This window comes from Raphanus sativus, chromosome 4 (assembly GCF_000801105.2).
Source record: "Raphanus sativus cultivar WK10039 chromosome 4, ASM80110v3, whole genome shotgun sequence".
NCBI lineage: Eukaryota > Viridiplantae > Streptophyta > Magnoliopsida > Brassicales > Brassicaceae > Raphanus > Raphanus sativus.
Genome location: NC_079514.1, coordinates 37,414,644 through 37,429,816, shown reverse-complemented (window position 1 = coordinate 37,429,816; position 15,173 = coordinate 37,414,644). Strand labels below are relative to the sequence as shown.

General features: G+C 35.8%; 2 protein-coding genes across 2 annotated transcripts; both read left to right on the top strand.

The window, feature by feature from the left end:
* Positions 1-3,311: 3,311 nt before the first annotated feature.
* Positions 3,312-7,821, top strand: LOC108851403 (autophagy-related protein 9). The gene is made up of 10 exons (XM_018624830.2): positions 3,312-3,671; positions 4,188-4,868; positions 4,950-5,279; positions 5,377-5,599; positions 5,682-5,861; positions 5,936-6,142; positions 6,217-6,294; positions 6,369-6,439; positions 6,524-6,634; positions 6,717-7,821. Exons 2-10 carry the CDS (start codon positions 4,282-4,284, stop codon positions 7,558-7,560), a joined length of 2,631 nt encoding a protein of 876 aa, XP_018480332.1. The 5' UTR covers positions 3,312-3,671; positions 4,188-4,281; the 3' UTR covers positions 7,561-7,821.
* Positions 7,822-8,237: 416 nt separating this feature from the next.
* On the top strand, positions 8,238-10,395 carry LOC108852610 (protein KINESIN LIGHT CHAIN-RELATED 1). Its single transcript, XM_018626112.2, has 2 exons — positions 8,238-10,015; positions 10,098-10,395. The coding sequence occupies exons 1-2, from the start codon at positions 8,307-8,309 to the stop codon at positions 10,279-10,281; spliced, it is 1,893 nt and encodes a 630-aa protein (XP_018481614.1). The 5' UTR covers positions 8,238-8,306; the 3' UTR covers positions 10,282-10,395.
* The last annotated feature ends 4,778 nt before the right edge of the window (positions 10,396-15,173 follow it).

The window sequence follows — 15,173 nt, the reverse complement described above, 5'->3', positions numbered from 1 at the left end:
TTTTTGAGTGATATTTTTGTAACAAAAACTTAAAAAGTGCTATTTGAGAGAATTGCCCTTTATTTATTGCATGATTGAATATAAAAATACAATAATTATTAAGCTTTTTTTTTTCAAACCGAAATATATATCTCCACCGGACCATTGAGACGCTGCCACATCATTAAGGATTTAGTCCTTAAACTCCATAATAAGGACTGCTCATTAGCATTAGCTTTGATAATATTATTTTATTCAGACTAACCTATATGTGCTAAGAATTGTGAAAAATCACCGTTGCGGATGGTCTAAGCCCAAGTGCTTAGACACACGTGGTGCGCTGCCATTGGGCATTTTTTTTTAAAACACTTTTTTCAAACATTTTTTGTATGACACACAAATATAAAAATGACCTAACTAGCACCAATATTTTTTTTTAAAAAATAACCACAATGACCAATTTTTTTTTGTTCTTTTTTTCTCAAACACTGTTTTTATGACCAAAATGACACTCAAATATGAAAATGACCTAACTAACAACAATCTTTTTTTTTGAAAATGACCAAAATGATACCCAAAGATTGAAAAGAAAAAAATCTTTCTTTTGTTTTTGTTCTGTTTTTTATTTTTTTAAACACTGTTTTTATGATCAAAATGACACTCAAATATGAAAATGACCTAATTAGCAGTATTTTTCTTGAAAAAATAACCAAAATGACATCCAAATATGAAAAAGAAAAAATATGTTTTTATTTTAGAATTTATGTTTAAATGTTTCTTTTTATGTTTTATTTAACAAATAAATTCATCTTTCCAAAATTAATATTTTGAATTTTCTTTTAAGAACTCTAAAATAAGAACCTCCCATTGGAGCACGAAAATGTTCGGGGTGTTTAGCATTGCATCTTATATTACTTTTATAACTTAAAATTATTTAAAAAAGAATAAACACCCCTATTTGGAGTTTTGGTTTAATGATGCTCTTAACAAAAATTGTCAAAAGCCATACCAATACCAAAATAAAATAAAGGGAAATTGGACTCAATAACACAAAAACCCATAATTCACTATCTAACTAAAAATATCCTTCCGTATCCTATTTTCTTTTCCTATCTCTCTTTTTTCTTTATCTAAAAATCTAATTTTTTTTTGTTATTCCCTAAATAAACCGTAAAATAAAATTAAATGAGTTTATCCTTCACCAATTCGTTAAATTTTTCTTTTTAATTTTGCATCTTTCATTTTTCTGTGTCAGCATTTTGCCTTTTTCAATTCAGCATTAATAAGAAAAAAAAACATAACTAGATCTGCATTAACAAAAAGAAAATATATTAGACGAGACTTGATGTTAGTGCTATGCTAATCTCAGGTTTCACAGGACTTGATGGGGCTTTGAATAACGATGAAATCAAAGAAGTCATCTCTTCCATGAGAGAACTGAATCTCCTAACCACATAGAATCTTCATTTGGTTTCCTTCTATTGAAGAGCTCTGGAACATCATCACCCTAAACACACAATTAGTAAATCACACAGTACCTGAGGTAGGATAATAATCCTTTGTTTAGAGTTATAGGGCTTCTCATGAGGTGTGTACGCATATTACATACTACCTGAAGTAGTCTTACTAAACTGGGCCGGTGGCCTACTAAAAATAATTGGCCCATGATAAAGATTCTTCTTCTTTTTTTCTTTTTTTTGTCAAGATTCTTCTTTAAATCTCCTTAGTATTAATAGATGAGCAATTAAAAAGAACAACCTTTAAAAAGTAGAATATTACCATATTGTCATTTTGCATAGGTGTCTTCCTCACAATACACCTCAGTCTTCCTATGCATTAATCCTTAAATTACTAGATTATTTACATCAATTGCCATTGGTATGTCACAAATTTACAGCATGATTTTTCATTACATTTTGACTATAATTACTGATTTTTGTTCTTGATGACCTAATCTATGGAACGTAGTGGTAACTGAAACCAAATTAATGATTGATAGCTAACTATTTCTATAATTACGACCATGACTTATTCAAAATGTAAATGTTAATGTGTCTCGCTCTCTCTCTAAAATGTTAACGTTTTTTTGTTTAAATTTTTACAATACGAAAATGCAATTAATATTCCACCATCTAGAAGTCTTTTGGTTCTGGTCCACAATTTGTATTCTATAATAAAAAATAAAAAATCAATATTAAAATGCTAGATCAGTGGTTCACATCTTAATTTAGTTTATTGGTTTTCTCAAGTGAGAGTAATGTATATTAGTATTTTCGGAATTTTAGAAGATCATAATTTTATTGAATTAAACATTCAGGAAGCATATTATTGGATTACACCACACAAATACTTAAACACGTTACTGTTCATTTTATTGAATTAAATATTCAGGAAGCGCAGGTCTTATCCTAGCAGTATTGGCAAATTAATTGGAGAGATGGTAATATTTAATACTTATTGTATAAAATAATATTTCAACCCTATATATACTTTAATTATAATAACACATTTTTGTATTTTTTTGCAAGGTCGCTTCAAGAAGTTTACTAACATTGATGGATTTTCAAAAGTTGTTTTTGAACCAAACGGTGTTCCAGAAATCGATGCTTTCAAGAAGAGGTATTATATTTAATTTCTATGCCTTTCTTAATTAAATTTGTAAATAGTTATACTACTAACCTTTGTTTGTTCTCTTTATAGGATTGCAGACAATGGAGTTTAATTTCTATAAGTGGCGATTCTTTTTTTTAATGTTTTTTTAATTTTTTTGCGCTCCTTTTCTGATTTATTATTAATAGTACTTTAATGTCTTATTTATGTTTTTAAAAATATTATTCAGCATTTATTTTATGTCAACAATTATGTCTTATAAGTTTCAAGTGAATGACCCATTTCAAACTTGAGATAGATTCTTATATTTTAAAACAAATACAAATCCATAAAGTAATCTTATTTTAATCCAATATGTCGATCCTCAACTTTTCAACATAAGACATGGTGTTTGTTATTTGTATCCACTAATGCATATATTCGTGTTATCATTGTCTCACTTTTATCATATTTTACGTATTCATACTATACATGTATATTAACAATTTAAAAAATATTACGTACGTAAAATAATTTATTAATTTTTTCACTCCCGCGCAAGGCGCGGATCATATTCTAGTTGTTTTTAAAGTGTCGTACATATGTGGTTCAAAAAAAAAAGTGTCGTACATATAATTTTCAAAAAAAAAAAAATCAAAAAGAAAAGAATAGATTTTTACTTTTTTATTTTATTTTTTAAACCTTTTTATTTTATTTTTTAAACCTAAGATGTAACGAAGGAAGGAACTTGGAGGGGTAAAAAAAGAGAAGGAAGAGGAGAAGAAAAGAGGGACTCGTCGTGATCACGTTTCTTTGGTTAAAGAGTATCCGCAGCAAGAGAAGAGAAGAGCCCAAATTGAAAATTGAAGTAAAGTCCTCCAAGGCATAAAGGATCAATTATATTATTTTAGCACTCCTCTTTTCTTCCACGCAAACCCCAATTCAATTCAATTCTTCATCTCCTCCTTCTCCTTGGATCAATTCGCAACTTGTTCATCGAAATTTCCACCGCCTCAAAGGGGGGAGGAGAAACAAGTCGTGTTGGATAATCTTATAGCTGAACTCCGCTTTCACGTCTCCCTCTCTGCTGGGTCGCTCCAAAGGTTTGATCTTTTTTGTTTTTGTGTGTCTAGTCATCGATAAAGTTTTGATTTTTATTCTTATTTGAAGGGAATTAGTTCGTGGGTTTGGAGGAGTTTATCCTTTTAGCTAATGGGTTTTGGGCGTTGAGGTATTGACGTTTCAGTTTCGTGAAGAATTGTATGTGATTGAATCTAATGTTAAAAGTAGGCAAAGCTCTTTTTTTTTGGTCAGCAGTAATGTTCGTTTGTGCAATGGTTGCCCTCTGGATTGAGTTACATGTTACTCTCTTCCCTGTGCTTGGATGTTTCTTAAATTGCATCTTGCCAGTGCGAGAAGGCTTGTGATAGATAGATAATAAAGGAAGTTTTTGAATTGAATAGTAATCTTACTGTTTTAAGCAAAAGTTAGGTGGTGTAGGTTTATAGTTTCTATTATCGATGGGAACAGTAATTAAAAAAAGCATGTCTTTTAGCCTATGTGTCTCTACTTATCTCCCTCATGTCTCTGATATGGATACTTTGATGTTTTTGTTGCAGGATCTGTTGCTGCATTCTCGTGAGGCACTGTTTCCAAGTGGCAAGCGCAGCGGGGAATGGACTGGTTGTGTTGGCCAATTGTCAGTCTTTACGAATGATGAGTGGGGGCCAAAAACCTCCAAATCTATTCAACTTCTTTAAATGGCAACGTGGTGAACCTTCGTCATCGTCTTCTTTAACCACTGGATTGCTCGATAATGCGTCGCACGAGATCGAGCTATCCAACTACGGGGGAGTACCAAGCCCTGGCAGCGAGAGCCCGTCAGGGCTTCTCAACGGAGAGAGCTTAAACGTACAACCGATTGCTGATTTGGACCTCTTCTTCGAGAAGCTCTACAGCTACTACAGAGACAAGGGCCTTTGGTGTATCATCGTAAAGTGGGCTGTCGAGCTTCTGAGTCTTGGCTTCATCATATGCTTCTCTGCGTTCTTCTTGCTGTACGTGGACTGGCACGGTCTTCAGAACGCGAAATGTGGGATGGATGCGGTTGAATCGGGAACTAAGCCGTGCGATCTTGTGAAAGAAGCTATCCATGAGCACCCTCTCTCCCCTTTCACCCTCACAACCGCTATCATTGTTGGCTATTTGGCCCTCTTCTCTGTCTACTGGCTCTTCTGCTTCTTGAGATTCTTTGCCCAGTTGAAGGATACTCTAGACTTCCGGCACTTTTATTACAACAGGTAAGTTGGAAAGAGGCAACCTGTTATAAACAGTTCAGACAATAATCAATTTTTCTTATTTGTGTGTTTGTCAATTTGCAGTCTCCATGTCACAGACAATGAGATCCTGACCATGCCATGGGAAACAGTCCTTGAAAAGGTTGTTCAGTTACAAAGCTCACAACGTCTCTGTGTGGTTAAGGATCTCTCAGCTCATGATATTGTTATGCGCCTTATGCGGAAAGAAAACTACTTGATTGGTATACTCAACAAAGGTTTGCTTTCTTTCCCAATTTGCCATTGGATCCCTGGTGCTGGTCCGTTAGTCAAATCTTCTTCCCAAGATGGGACACAACAACAACATCACCTTGTATTGACAAAGACCCTTGAGTGGACTCTGAACTGGTGCATATTGCAGAGCATGTTTGACTGGTATATGCTATTCTTTGATCTAGGATGAAAAAATCATTCCGCATGCTGAGTGTTGTCCATTTTTTTTCTTTCTAATTCAGGCGTTTTGATTCTGCAGCAATTTTCGTGTTAGGAGGGACTTTGTATCAAACCCTGAGACGCTGAAGAAACGGCTGTTTGTGGTTGGGCTTGCTATGCTTCTGCTGTCACCGTTTCTTGTCATCTTCGTGTTGGTGTATCTATTCCTAAGGCATGCTGAACAGTTCTACAATCATCCAAGCACTGCATCTTCCAGAAGATGGTCCAATTTGTCTAGATGGCTCTTCAGGGAGTTCAATGAGGTAGTTACCTTCACAAAACTGCTTCAGTGTTGTTTGTTCCCTTCTTCACGAATCTGTTCTTTTTTTTGTTTCTCTGCAACAGGTTGACCATTTATTCAAGCATAGGATTAACAGCAGCGCAGAACACGCGTCCCAGTATCTGAACCAGTTCCCCTCGCCTATCATCTCCATCGTTGCAAAGTTCGTCTCGTTTGTGTCTGGCGGCTTTGCGGCTGTGTTAATCATCATTGGGTTTCTCGAAGAGTCTCTTCTAGAGGGTCATGTAAGACAACCTTAAAGCAGTTAGTAGATGCATTATTTCTGGTTATTGAAGTTTTTTTCTGATATCTTGTGTAGATATTGGGTCGCAATTTGTTCTGGTATGCTGCTGTGTTTGGAGCCATTACAGCCATTAGCCGAGCTGCTATTTCGGATGAGCTTCTGGTCCTCGATCCTGTTGGAACTATGGCTGCGGTGGTGCAACACACTCACTATATGCCTAAGAGATGGCGTGGTAAGGAGAACAAAGATGATGTCCGTTTGGAGTTAGAGACTCTCTTTCAGGTACTATGGCTAAACATGATCTTGTTTCTTATTAATGGATAAATGATTCTTAATAAGAAGTTCATTCACTGCAGTATACTGGAATGATGTTACTGGAGGAGATAGCTTCCATTTTCATCACACCGTTTTTGCTGATGTTTGTCGTGCCAAAGGTATAACATCTCGTCATTTGCGTTAAGTGTGTATAGATAGAAGTTTTAACACGTTATGAGTTCAAACTTTGCAGCGGGTTGATGATATACTGCAATTCATAAGAGATTTCACAGTTGATCTTGAAGGTGTAGGCAACGTTTGCAGGTTTGGCTCTCTTCTAAAGAACTGTTTGTATCTTTCTCAGCAAAAACACACTTTTTGATCTTTTTTTGGGTATTCATGTTGCAGCTTTAGTGCTTTTGACTTCGAGAACCATGGTAACGCTAAGTATGGTTCACCGTGTAATGTGTCTCGTGACAAGAGAAGCTCTCAGGGGAAAATGGAGAAATCATTCTTGAGGTTTGACCATTATCATTTTCATTTGTAGTGTTTTTGTGTTATGGCATTATAAACAGTGAAGTGTTCTTAATCTGTTTTGCAGTTTCCAGAGTAGTTATCCATCTTGGGAATCAGATTCTCTAGGGAAGCAGTTTCTGTCCAATCTCAGAGCTTTCCGGGACCGAAAGCTTCAAGAAATAAACACAAGACACACATACTCTTCTCCTAGTAGGGGGGTGTGGCGAGAAGCTCCTATCCTCCGTGCTGGTGGTCAACATATAGATAACAACAGCGTTTTATACAGAGACGTTCCGAGGAATCACGTTGATTCCATGTGGCTGATTGATTCAGATCAGAGGAACCACCCTTATCTACTTGACTGGTACTACACTTCTCAGCCTCACAACAGAAACGATCATCACCACCAGGTAGAGAGAGAGAAGGAGCTCTTGTTTACTCCAACCCCAAACGCTGCGGACTGTTGGCCTCCTAACTTGGGAGTCCGTGGTGGAGATATGGAAGCAAGCACATCGGGTCAGTTCTTCAGAGATAGCATTCTGCGCCAGCCCCAACCTGATGGAGAAGAAAACTATGGACATCATCATCCTCTTGATGGTAGGAGCCAGTGGTGGGGAAGAGGAGACGGTTCTCGTGACGGTGCATCTCATCCCGCAGCGGCTAACAGCTTCATTGAACCACCTGATTTCACAAACCGGTACACAGCGAGAAGAAACTTGTTAGACAACTCATGGGAAGGAAGAAGCATTGAAGAAGAGGAGGAAGAAGAAGGTTTGGATTGGGGAGAGGATGCTAGAAGGAACTTGTCAAGAACTACATTCATGGGTGATGATGATGATGATATTGAAGGTGGGTTTGGTCTCCATTTCGGTGATGTATATAGCTCAAGACCTCATGAAACTTCAACATCAAGCACCACATTAGGGTGAACAACTATGAATTTTTTGGATTCAAAGTTGTTTCTTTTTTTTCTTTTTCTTTTAGTGGTGATTGATATGGAAAGATAAAAGAGATGCTTGGTAAAAGTGTTCTCTTGGACCTGGAAAAGATGTGGGAATAATAACATTTTTTTTTCTTTTTTCTATGTTTTAAGCTAACATTTCATGCAATTCTTTATTGTTGTATTATTGTATATAAATGTTCCTTTAATAGTGTTTCCTCAAGAAATGAATATAAGCTGTATTTTCTTAGTGATAAAATTTTCCAGCTAACTCTTAATTCACAAAATCCCTTTAATTATTGTTTCCAACATATAAATTTCTCAAAATTTAAGTATGCAATTTTCTGTCAAACAAAAACAAAGTATTTTAACTTCAAAATTAACAGTGTAACAAAACACAATATTTTTTTATTCATAATCGATAAAATTATGATATTTTCAAGTTTATGTTATGATACTTCCTCTATTCCATAAAAATAAATGTTTCTTTATTTTAAATATATAAATTTTATCTTTTAATAAAATTATTGAAATATTTATCTATTTCATTAATATTAATAAAAGATAATCTAAAATATTATTTGCTGCGGGATGGATAAAATAATTAATAGATTTTTATACGATGGAAAATCAGCTGAGTTTTATTACTAAAGTCTAAAACCCTAAAATATACTTGTCTCAATGTCTTTAGAGTAGTTTCTAAAGAGAGGCTCCGCCATTTCTCAGCGCTCCGCCATGAAAAGTCTCTCGATTTCTCTAATCCGTCGCCTCCAATTCCACAAATTCAAACCAATCCCACCTCTACTCCGCCTAAACCACATCTCCGACACTGCTTCCTCTTCCTCCTCCTCCTCTTCTCTCCTCTCCTCATCACGAACAATCTTCACTCACTCCAAACTCTATCCCCCGATCGTCAACAACCACCACTTCTGGGACAAGAACAACAACCCATGCCGAAACCTAAACACCCACGCCGACGAACCTCCGCCGGCGGAGGAGGCAATAATAGACCAAGAGAAACTCGATCTCGAGGAAGCCTTCGAGTCAGCGACCACCACCGAGGACATGGTCCGTCTCTTCAAGCAGATGGAGCTCTCCTTCCAAGGAAACGAGCTAGGCTTATCCGCTCTCAAACTAGGTCTCCACCTCGACCGAGAAGGCGACGATCCCGAAACGGTCCTCTCTTACGCCGAGAAAGCCCTCAGATCGTTCGACGTAGCAACCGGAGATAACAAACCGACTCTCCTTACCGCCATGGCTTTGCAGCTAATGGGATCCGCTAATTACGGTTTAAAACGGTTTAGCGACGGTTTGGGTTATTTAAACAGAGCGAACCGGATTCTCGTTAAATTAGAGAAGGATAACGACTGTAATCCGGAGGACGTTAGGCCGGTTCTCCACGCGGTACAGCTGGAGCTAGCGAACGTGAAGAACGCGATGGGGAGGAGAGAGGAAGCGATCGAGAATCTAAAGAAGAGTCTCGAGATCAAAGAGGTGACTTTCGAGGAAGGGAGCAAAGAGATCGCCGCCGTGTACAGGAGCTTAGCTGATGCTTACGTGGCGGTTTTGAATTTCGACGAGGCGTTGCCTTACGCGCTAAAGGCGGTTGAGATACACAAGAAGGAGCTTGGGAGCAACTCTGCTGAGGTGGCGAATGGTAGGAGAGTTCTCGGTGTGATCTACAGTGGTTTGGAGATGCATGACAAGGCCTTGGAGCAGAACAGGCTTGCGAGGAGGGTGTTGAAGAATTGGGGGATGAAGGTTGAGCTTGTTCGCGCGGAGATAGACGCTGCGAATATGAAGGTCGCGTTGGGGAAGTACGATGAGGCTATAGAGGTGTTGAGAGGGGTTGTTGAGGAGACGGAGGAGGGTAGTGAGATGAGGGGGATGGTGTTTATATCCATGTCGAAAGCGCTTGTGAACCAGCAGAAGTTTGCTGAGGCCAAGAAGTGTCTTGAGCTCGCTTGTGAGATCTTGGAGAAGAAGGAAGGTTCTTCCTCTTCTTCTTCCCTTGTTGAAGTGGCTGAAGCCTACTCTGAGGTGGCGATGCAGTACGAGTCGATGAACGAGTTCGAGATAGCGATATCGTTGTTGCAGAGAACTTTAAGTATATTAGAGAAGCTTCCTCAGGAGCAGCACTCGGAAGGGAGCGTTGCGGCGAGGATCGGTTGGTTGCTTTTGTTCTCAGGGAGAGTCTCTCAGGCGGTGCCTTATTTGGAAAGCGCGGCGGAGAGGTTGAAGGAGAGCTTCGGTGCTAAACATTTTGGAGTTGGGTATGTTTATAACAATCTCGGCGCGGCTTATTTGGAATTGGGGAGGCCTCAGTCCGCTGCGCAGATGTTTGCTGTTGCGAAAGACATTATGGATGTTTCGCTTGGTCCGAACCATGTTGATTCGATCGATGCTTGTCAGAATCTCTCCAAGGCTTATGCCGGGATGGGGAAGTAAGTGTGTGTTTTTTTTTAATGTTTTAAACACAATCATAATGTTCATGTCTTTGAGACATTGTTGCATTGTTGTTTGCAGCTATAGCCTTGCAGTGGAGTTTCAGCAGCAGGTAATCAAAGCTTGGGATAATCATGGAGATAGCGCGAAAGATGAAATGAAAGAAGCGAAAAAGCTTTTTGAGGAATTGCGTTTGAAGGCTCGTGGTGGTGGTGTTTCAACGGATAAGGTTTCTACGAAGGCGTTACCTTTGCCTAAGAAGTGAGCTTTGTGAGTTTATTTTTTTTAAACCTAAGATATTGAGCTTTGAAGGCTCTTTTGTTACGAAAAGACACGAAGAGAGGGGATGTTTCATAATCTATAACACTAGCTCCATCTTCTTGGAGAGCTGCAAGTAGAACCAGAGTAATTAAGAGGCCTTACTGCTTGTAGCAGCATAATATCTATACTTGTAGATGGAGTTCGCCAACAAATAACTAAACTATTTCGAATTAGACACTGAATCAGAAAACCAAACTCATGCATGTCATTGATTTCGTGAGTTTTGTGAACTCTCTCATCGGTAAGAACAAATTGAAAAATAATCTGTGAAATTTTACTGGCCCATTTTGGTTTTCGACATATATAATTCATATTACATATCGTGTCTGGGATTTCATGTGTTTTAATTTTAACAGCTACTTCAATCAATAGGTTAGCTCTTTCTTTTTCTCGAACGTTACTCCTTTGAATTACAGATATTCATGTTTTTGTGGTTGTTTCCGTACTATGTTTCCTTCTAAACATATAATATAATTACTACTTCTATTACAAACATGTAATTTACAACATATAATATTGCTTTTGAAGTCGTTTTTTCTCCGGGTCCAACTGCACTTAATGGTTCTAAGTCCACAAAGGCTGATATCTTTTTTAGGTTTAGCTAATCTCAACTATGGTCCTAATTTGCACCCTAGATGGTAAATTAGTTTGGTTGAACCAGAAAATAAAGAATCAGTCTTAGAGTCACTCAGACGCATATTTAATCCAAAGTTTGAATTCTATGAATATTCAAACACCAAATATATATTTGAGAAAAAATAAACATCCACCAATTTATAGTGTCTATATCTCTCTACACACGTTTACATAATTTCTTTATTCAATATCGGTATTGAAATTTTGAAACTGTACACAATTTAAAAAGATTTTTTATAAAGTTTTATTTTTGACAATTTGGAACGTTACATAATTTTTGTATTAATTTTTGAAAATTTACAAGTTAAGATCAATGTTTAATTTGACTTGTGCCATGTCTTTGCAGATCCAAAACCAGTAAATCAATTGTAAAACTAAAAAAAAAAGATAATAATTGATATTAGTGTCAACTTGAGGTATTGTTGATCAGACCTAAAAGTCTATAATCTTTTAAGGTAACACTAGATTTTGACCCGCCCTTAAAAAGGCGGGTATATATTTTGTTTTAAATTCAATTTTTGATATTTGTGTTTTCTTTGTGATTATATTTGTATTTTTTTTATAATCATATTTATATATAAATTTTAATCAAAATATATTTTATTAAATAATAGCAATTTAATCATATTTTGACCCGGTATATGTACGGTTAAGGTTAGATTGCAGGTCAAACTCTCCCCGCTGACCCGCCAATCCGTGGATTTTCAGTTTTGTTTTTGTAAAAAAAAACTGATCCGCACAACACGAAAACATATAATTTTGTATCTGCACCCGCTCCGCTTAATTTTTGGTTATCTGCGGGTTATATATATATTTTAAAAATCATTATTTAATTTAAATATTATAAAAAAATATTTATAATAAAAAAATTTATATATTATTTAAAAAAAATATTTACTTTTTTAAATTTTAAATTATCTTTTTTTATACTCCTGTATTTTAAAAAAAAAATATTTACTTTTTTATTTTTTAAATATTTTGTGGATCGACGGGTAGCCGCGATCCAAAATTCACCAACCCACACTCACTTTGCAAATCGATTTTTCAAATAGTTGGACCAAACTTATGATCGGCCCTTAAAAGAATAGATATATTTTATATTTTTAAAAAATATAATTTTTATAAAATACAAGTTGTAACCAGCAACAAACAACTAACTGTCGTCCATTCAACAAATTGCCACGTGTCAGTTCCGACTCTTTTAAAACGGGTTGTGTAACTGTTTTTGACCGGTTAGTTGTTATCTGTGTATTCCTAAAAAAATAACAGTCTTTTTGACCGGTTAGTTGTTGGCATGTTTTTTTAAAATAAAATTAAAGGTTAAACAGTTAGTTGTTGTAATCCTTTTTTTTTCTTTAAGACAAAAAATAATTTTTATATCTAGCGTTTTCAATCATATTTATTTTTGTAATCCTATGTACGTTTAATATTAATTTAATTTAATATAATTTTTGGTAACTGTATTAAATATGTCAAATTGCATAACTATACAGTTGTGTTATATGCATTTCAGAAATTATTTTTTTAACTTTATTCCTAGCTTTTGCAACATATTATATTTTCTTAGTAGTTACCTAACATAATTAGTCAAAAATATTAGTACAAAAAATGAGTTGGAATCGACCCAAAAATCAAAGTCTTATCTATATACTCAAACAGTTCTTAAAATGTTATATTTGAAAACCAACATCAAATCCAACCCATCCGAATCCGCCCAGAAGACCGAACAATTTTTTTTAAAAATGTGAAAATTAATTTTTGATATATTATGTTACATATATATATTTTAAGTATATTAAGTTTATAAGTTTAATTTAATTATATTAATTTCATTTTTAACATTTTGGAATTTTAAAAACTGTTTTATAAATTTAATTAACTATTATGCCAAAATCTTGTGTAATTATTAAGCAAGCTTATTCTTTACATCAATCCATATTCTTTTATAATGAAAGTGCATATTTTTTGTTTTAGAAACCTTTTTTTGTCAACTGATTGTTTTAGAAACCTATTTTGTTATTTTAAATACTTTTATTTTAAAATACCGATTAACAATCAAGCATATATTGTTAAACTGACCCATTTAAAAGCCAGGGCGGTCAGAAACTATTTTGTACATAAATTTTATAATAGTTGATCAACTGAATATTATTTTGTTGGGAACTTATATATGTTCGCTATTTTATCAATTACGGAGTAATATTCTAAGCTTGATGCCATTTATATTCGTAGCTCTTTTTTTAAGATAGATATAGATGCAGTTTTTTTTATCAGCAGTTATAGATGCAGTTATATTATACATTATACAGTTACTTTTAGATGCTGTTTTATTTTAAATTGGACATAACTTCATATCAATTAGACATATTGAAGAATTAATAGAATAGATTATTGACCCTAGGCCCATGTGTTTTTTTCTTCTTCTTTTGTTTCTTTAGATTTAACTAGCAAATCCTAATCATATTACCAATTTTGCAAATTGATGAAATAATTTTTGAACTTCTATCCAAAAGAATAATCAACCGGCTGAAATGTTATTTGTTAATTTAATTTTATCACGATGTCGCGCTTGAATATTTTATCCACTTTAAAACTCATATAAAAATTAAAAATTGCGGCCTTTAAGCCAAAAAAAAAAATTTGCGGCCACCAGCGTGTAACGATGAATATATGATTTGACTGATACATAAGAATAACAAACTAATGATTCGGATACAGTTGCTCATGGAACTCTCACGCCGCCTCTCTTTTGCATATATCTAGTTAATTTATTTATAGTATATTCATCAGATATGTTTCAACAGTTCAACTTTTATATGCTTTTTTTTTTTTTTCCATCTGATATTTATTATTAAAAGGCCCAAAAGCCCAACGAACAGAGCCGAAGCCCAAATCCAACACCACAAAACCACAAACCAAACTAGGCTTACACAACGGGCCTAGAAATCCGACCGAGGCCCACTAAGATAGAGCTGTATACACGTCAGAAACGACACGAACACGTGTAAGAACCTCGACAATGAGGATACACGCGTCGCACGAACCTCGTTTTGACCGTCACAGCTTCTTCCACCGCCGGAGGCCGCAACCGACGACGACGATTCGCCGGAACCATCCGGACTCTGCAACCACACACGAAACCACGGAGAGCATCCACCAAATTCGCCGGGATCTCATCCGTAGTAGGAACCACCACGCCAACATCGAAACCGGAGCTCTTGCTAGACGGAGATTGACATCGAGACTGTCCCGAGCCCTCCTCCAGAACCACCGGAATCAACACGGGATCTCATCCGAAACTAAGCCACACCTCAGATCTGGAAATAACCTATCCCACAAACGGCATCAACCATCACCGATCAATAAACCGGGGAAATCCCGGTAAGAACCCGCCGCCGCCTTCGAGAAGAAACGCGACGCGGAGGCAAAACCGGATAGCTCCGTCGAAGAAGAACGCGAGCCACCGGAGGCATAAGCCGGATATACTCGTCGAAGAGACGGCAGTATACCGGAGGTTAAGTCACCGGAAGAAACCAGCGACAGAAATCAAAGCTTCATCCCATCTCTTCCTCGTGAAAGATACGCGAGAGAGAACGAGGAAGAGAGAGAAGCTCGGCTACTGATAGAGGAAGTTAGAGCATGATTATTGCAAAGTTTCTTAGTAAAAGTCCTTAATACACATATATGTATATGTATATATTATATATGCGTATGTAATTATTTGCTAAGAATTTTACGGAAATCGAAACCAAAAGTTTCTTAATTAAGGAACTTTCGGTTTCGGTTTCCGTAAAGTTCTTAGCAAACAATTACATACGCATATATAATATTTACATATACATATATATACATATATGTGTATTAAGAACTTTTGCTAAGAACCTTTGCAATAATCATGCTCTTAGTACAAAGAATTGCAATAGAAAAAGATTCCGGATTTCTTGCTCATGTGACTGATGGATAAGTCGTGACAAAGTTAATAGACACGTGCGGTAAATGAAGATGCATGCACTTGTTCACTTTCTCTTGCTTTCAGGTTTCAACGAATAAAATGCTATTTTTAACGAATAAAATGCTTGAACAAGAAAGAAAACTCTGGATCCTTCTGAAACGTATTTACGTAATAGTAATATTTTGTTTTGAGTTTAAGATATTTTTATTTGTTTGCCATTCTGTAAAAAAATCAGTGAAAGAAAAGTG

What these genes read in the sequence shown, in the direction of transcription:
- LOC108852610 (XM_018626112.2), top strand. Translation starts at nt 8,307, where the DNA reads ATGAAAAGTCTCTCGATTTCTCTAATCCGTCGCCTCCAATTCCACAAA. An exon ending in GCTTATGCCGGGATGGGGAA is followed by an intron (nt 10,016 to 10,097) that starts GTAAGTGTGTGT and finishes TGTTGTTTGCAG; the next exon opens with CTATAGCCTTGCAGTGGAGT.
- LOC108851403 (XM_018624830.2), top strand. Translation starts at nt 4,282, where the DNA reads ATGATGAGTGGGGGCCAAAAACCTCCAAATCTATTCAACTTCTTTAAA. An exon ending in TTGCAGAGCATGTTTGACTG is followed by an intron (nt 5,280 to 5,376) that starts GTATATGCTATT and finishes TTGATTCTGCAG; the next exon opens with CAATTTTCGTGTTAGGAGGG. An exon ending in AGTTAGAGACTCTCTTTCAG is followed by an intron (nt 6,143 to 6,216) that starts GTACTATGGCTA and finishes CATTCACTGCAG; the next exon opens with TATACTGGAATGATGTTACT.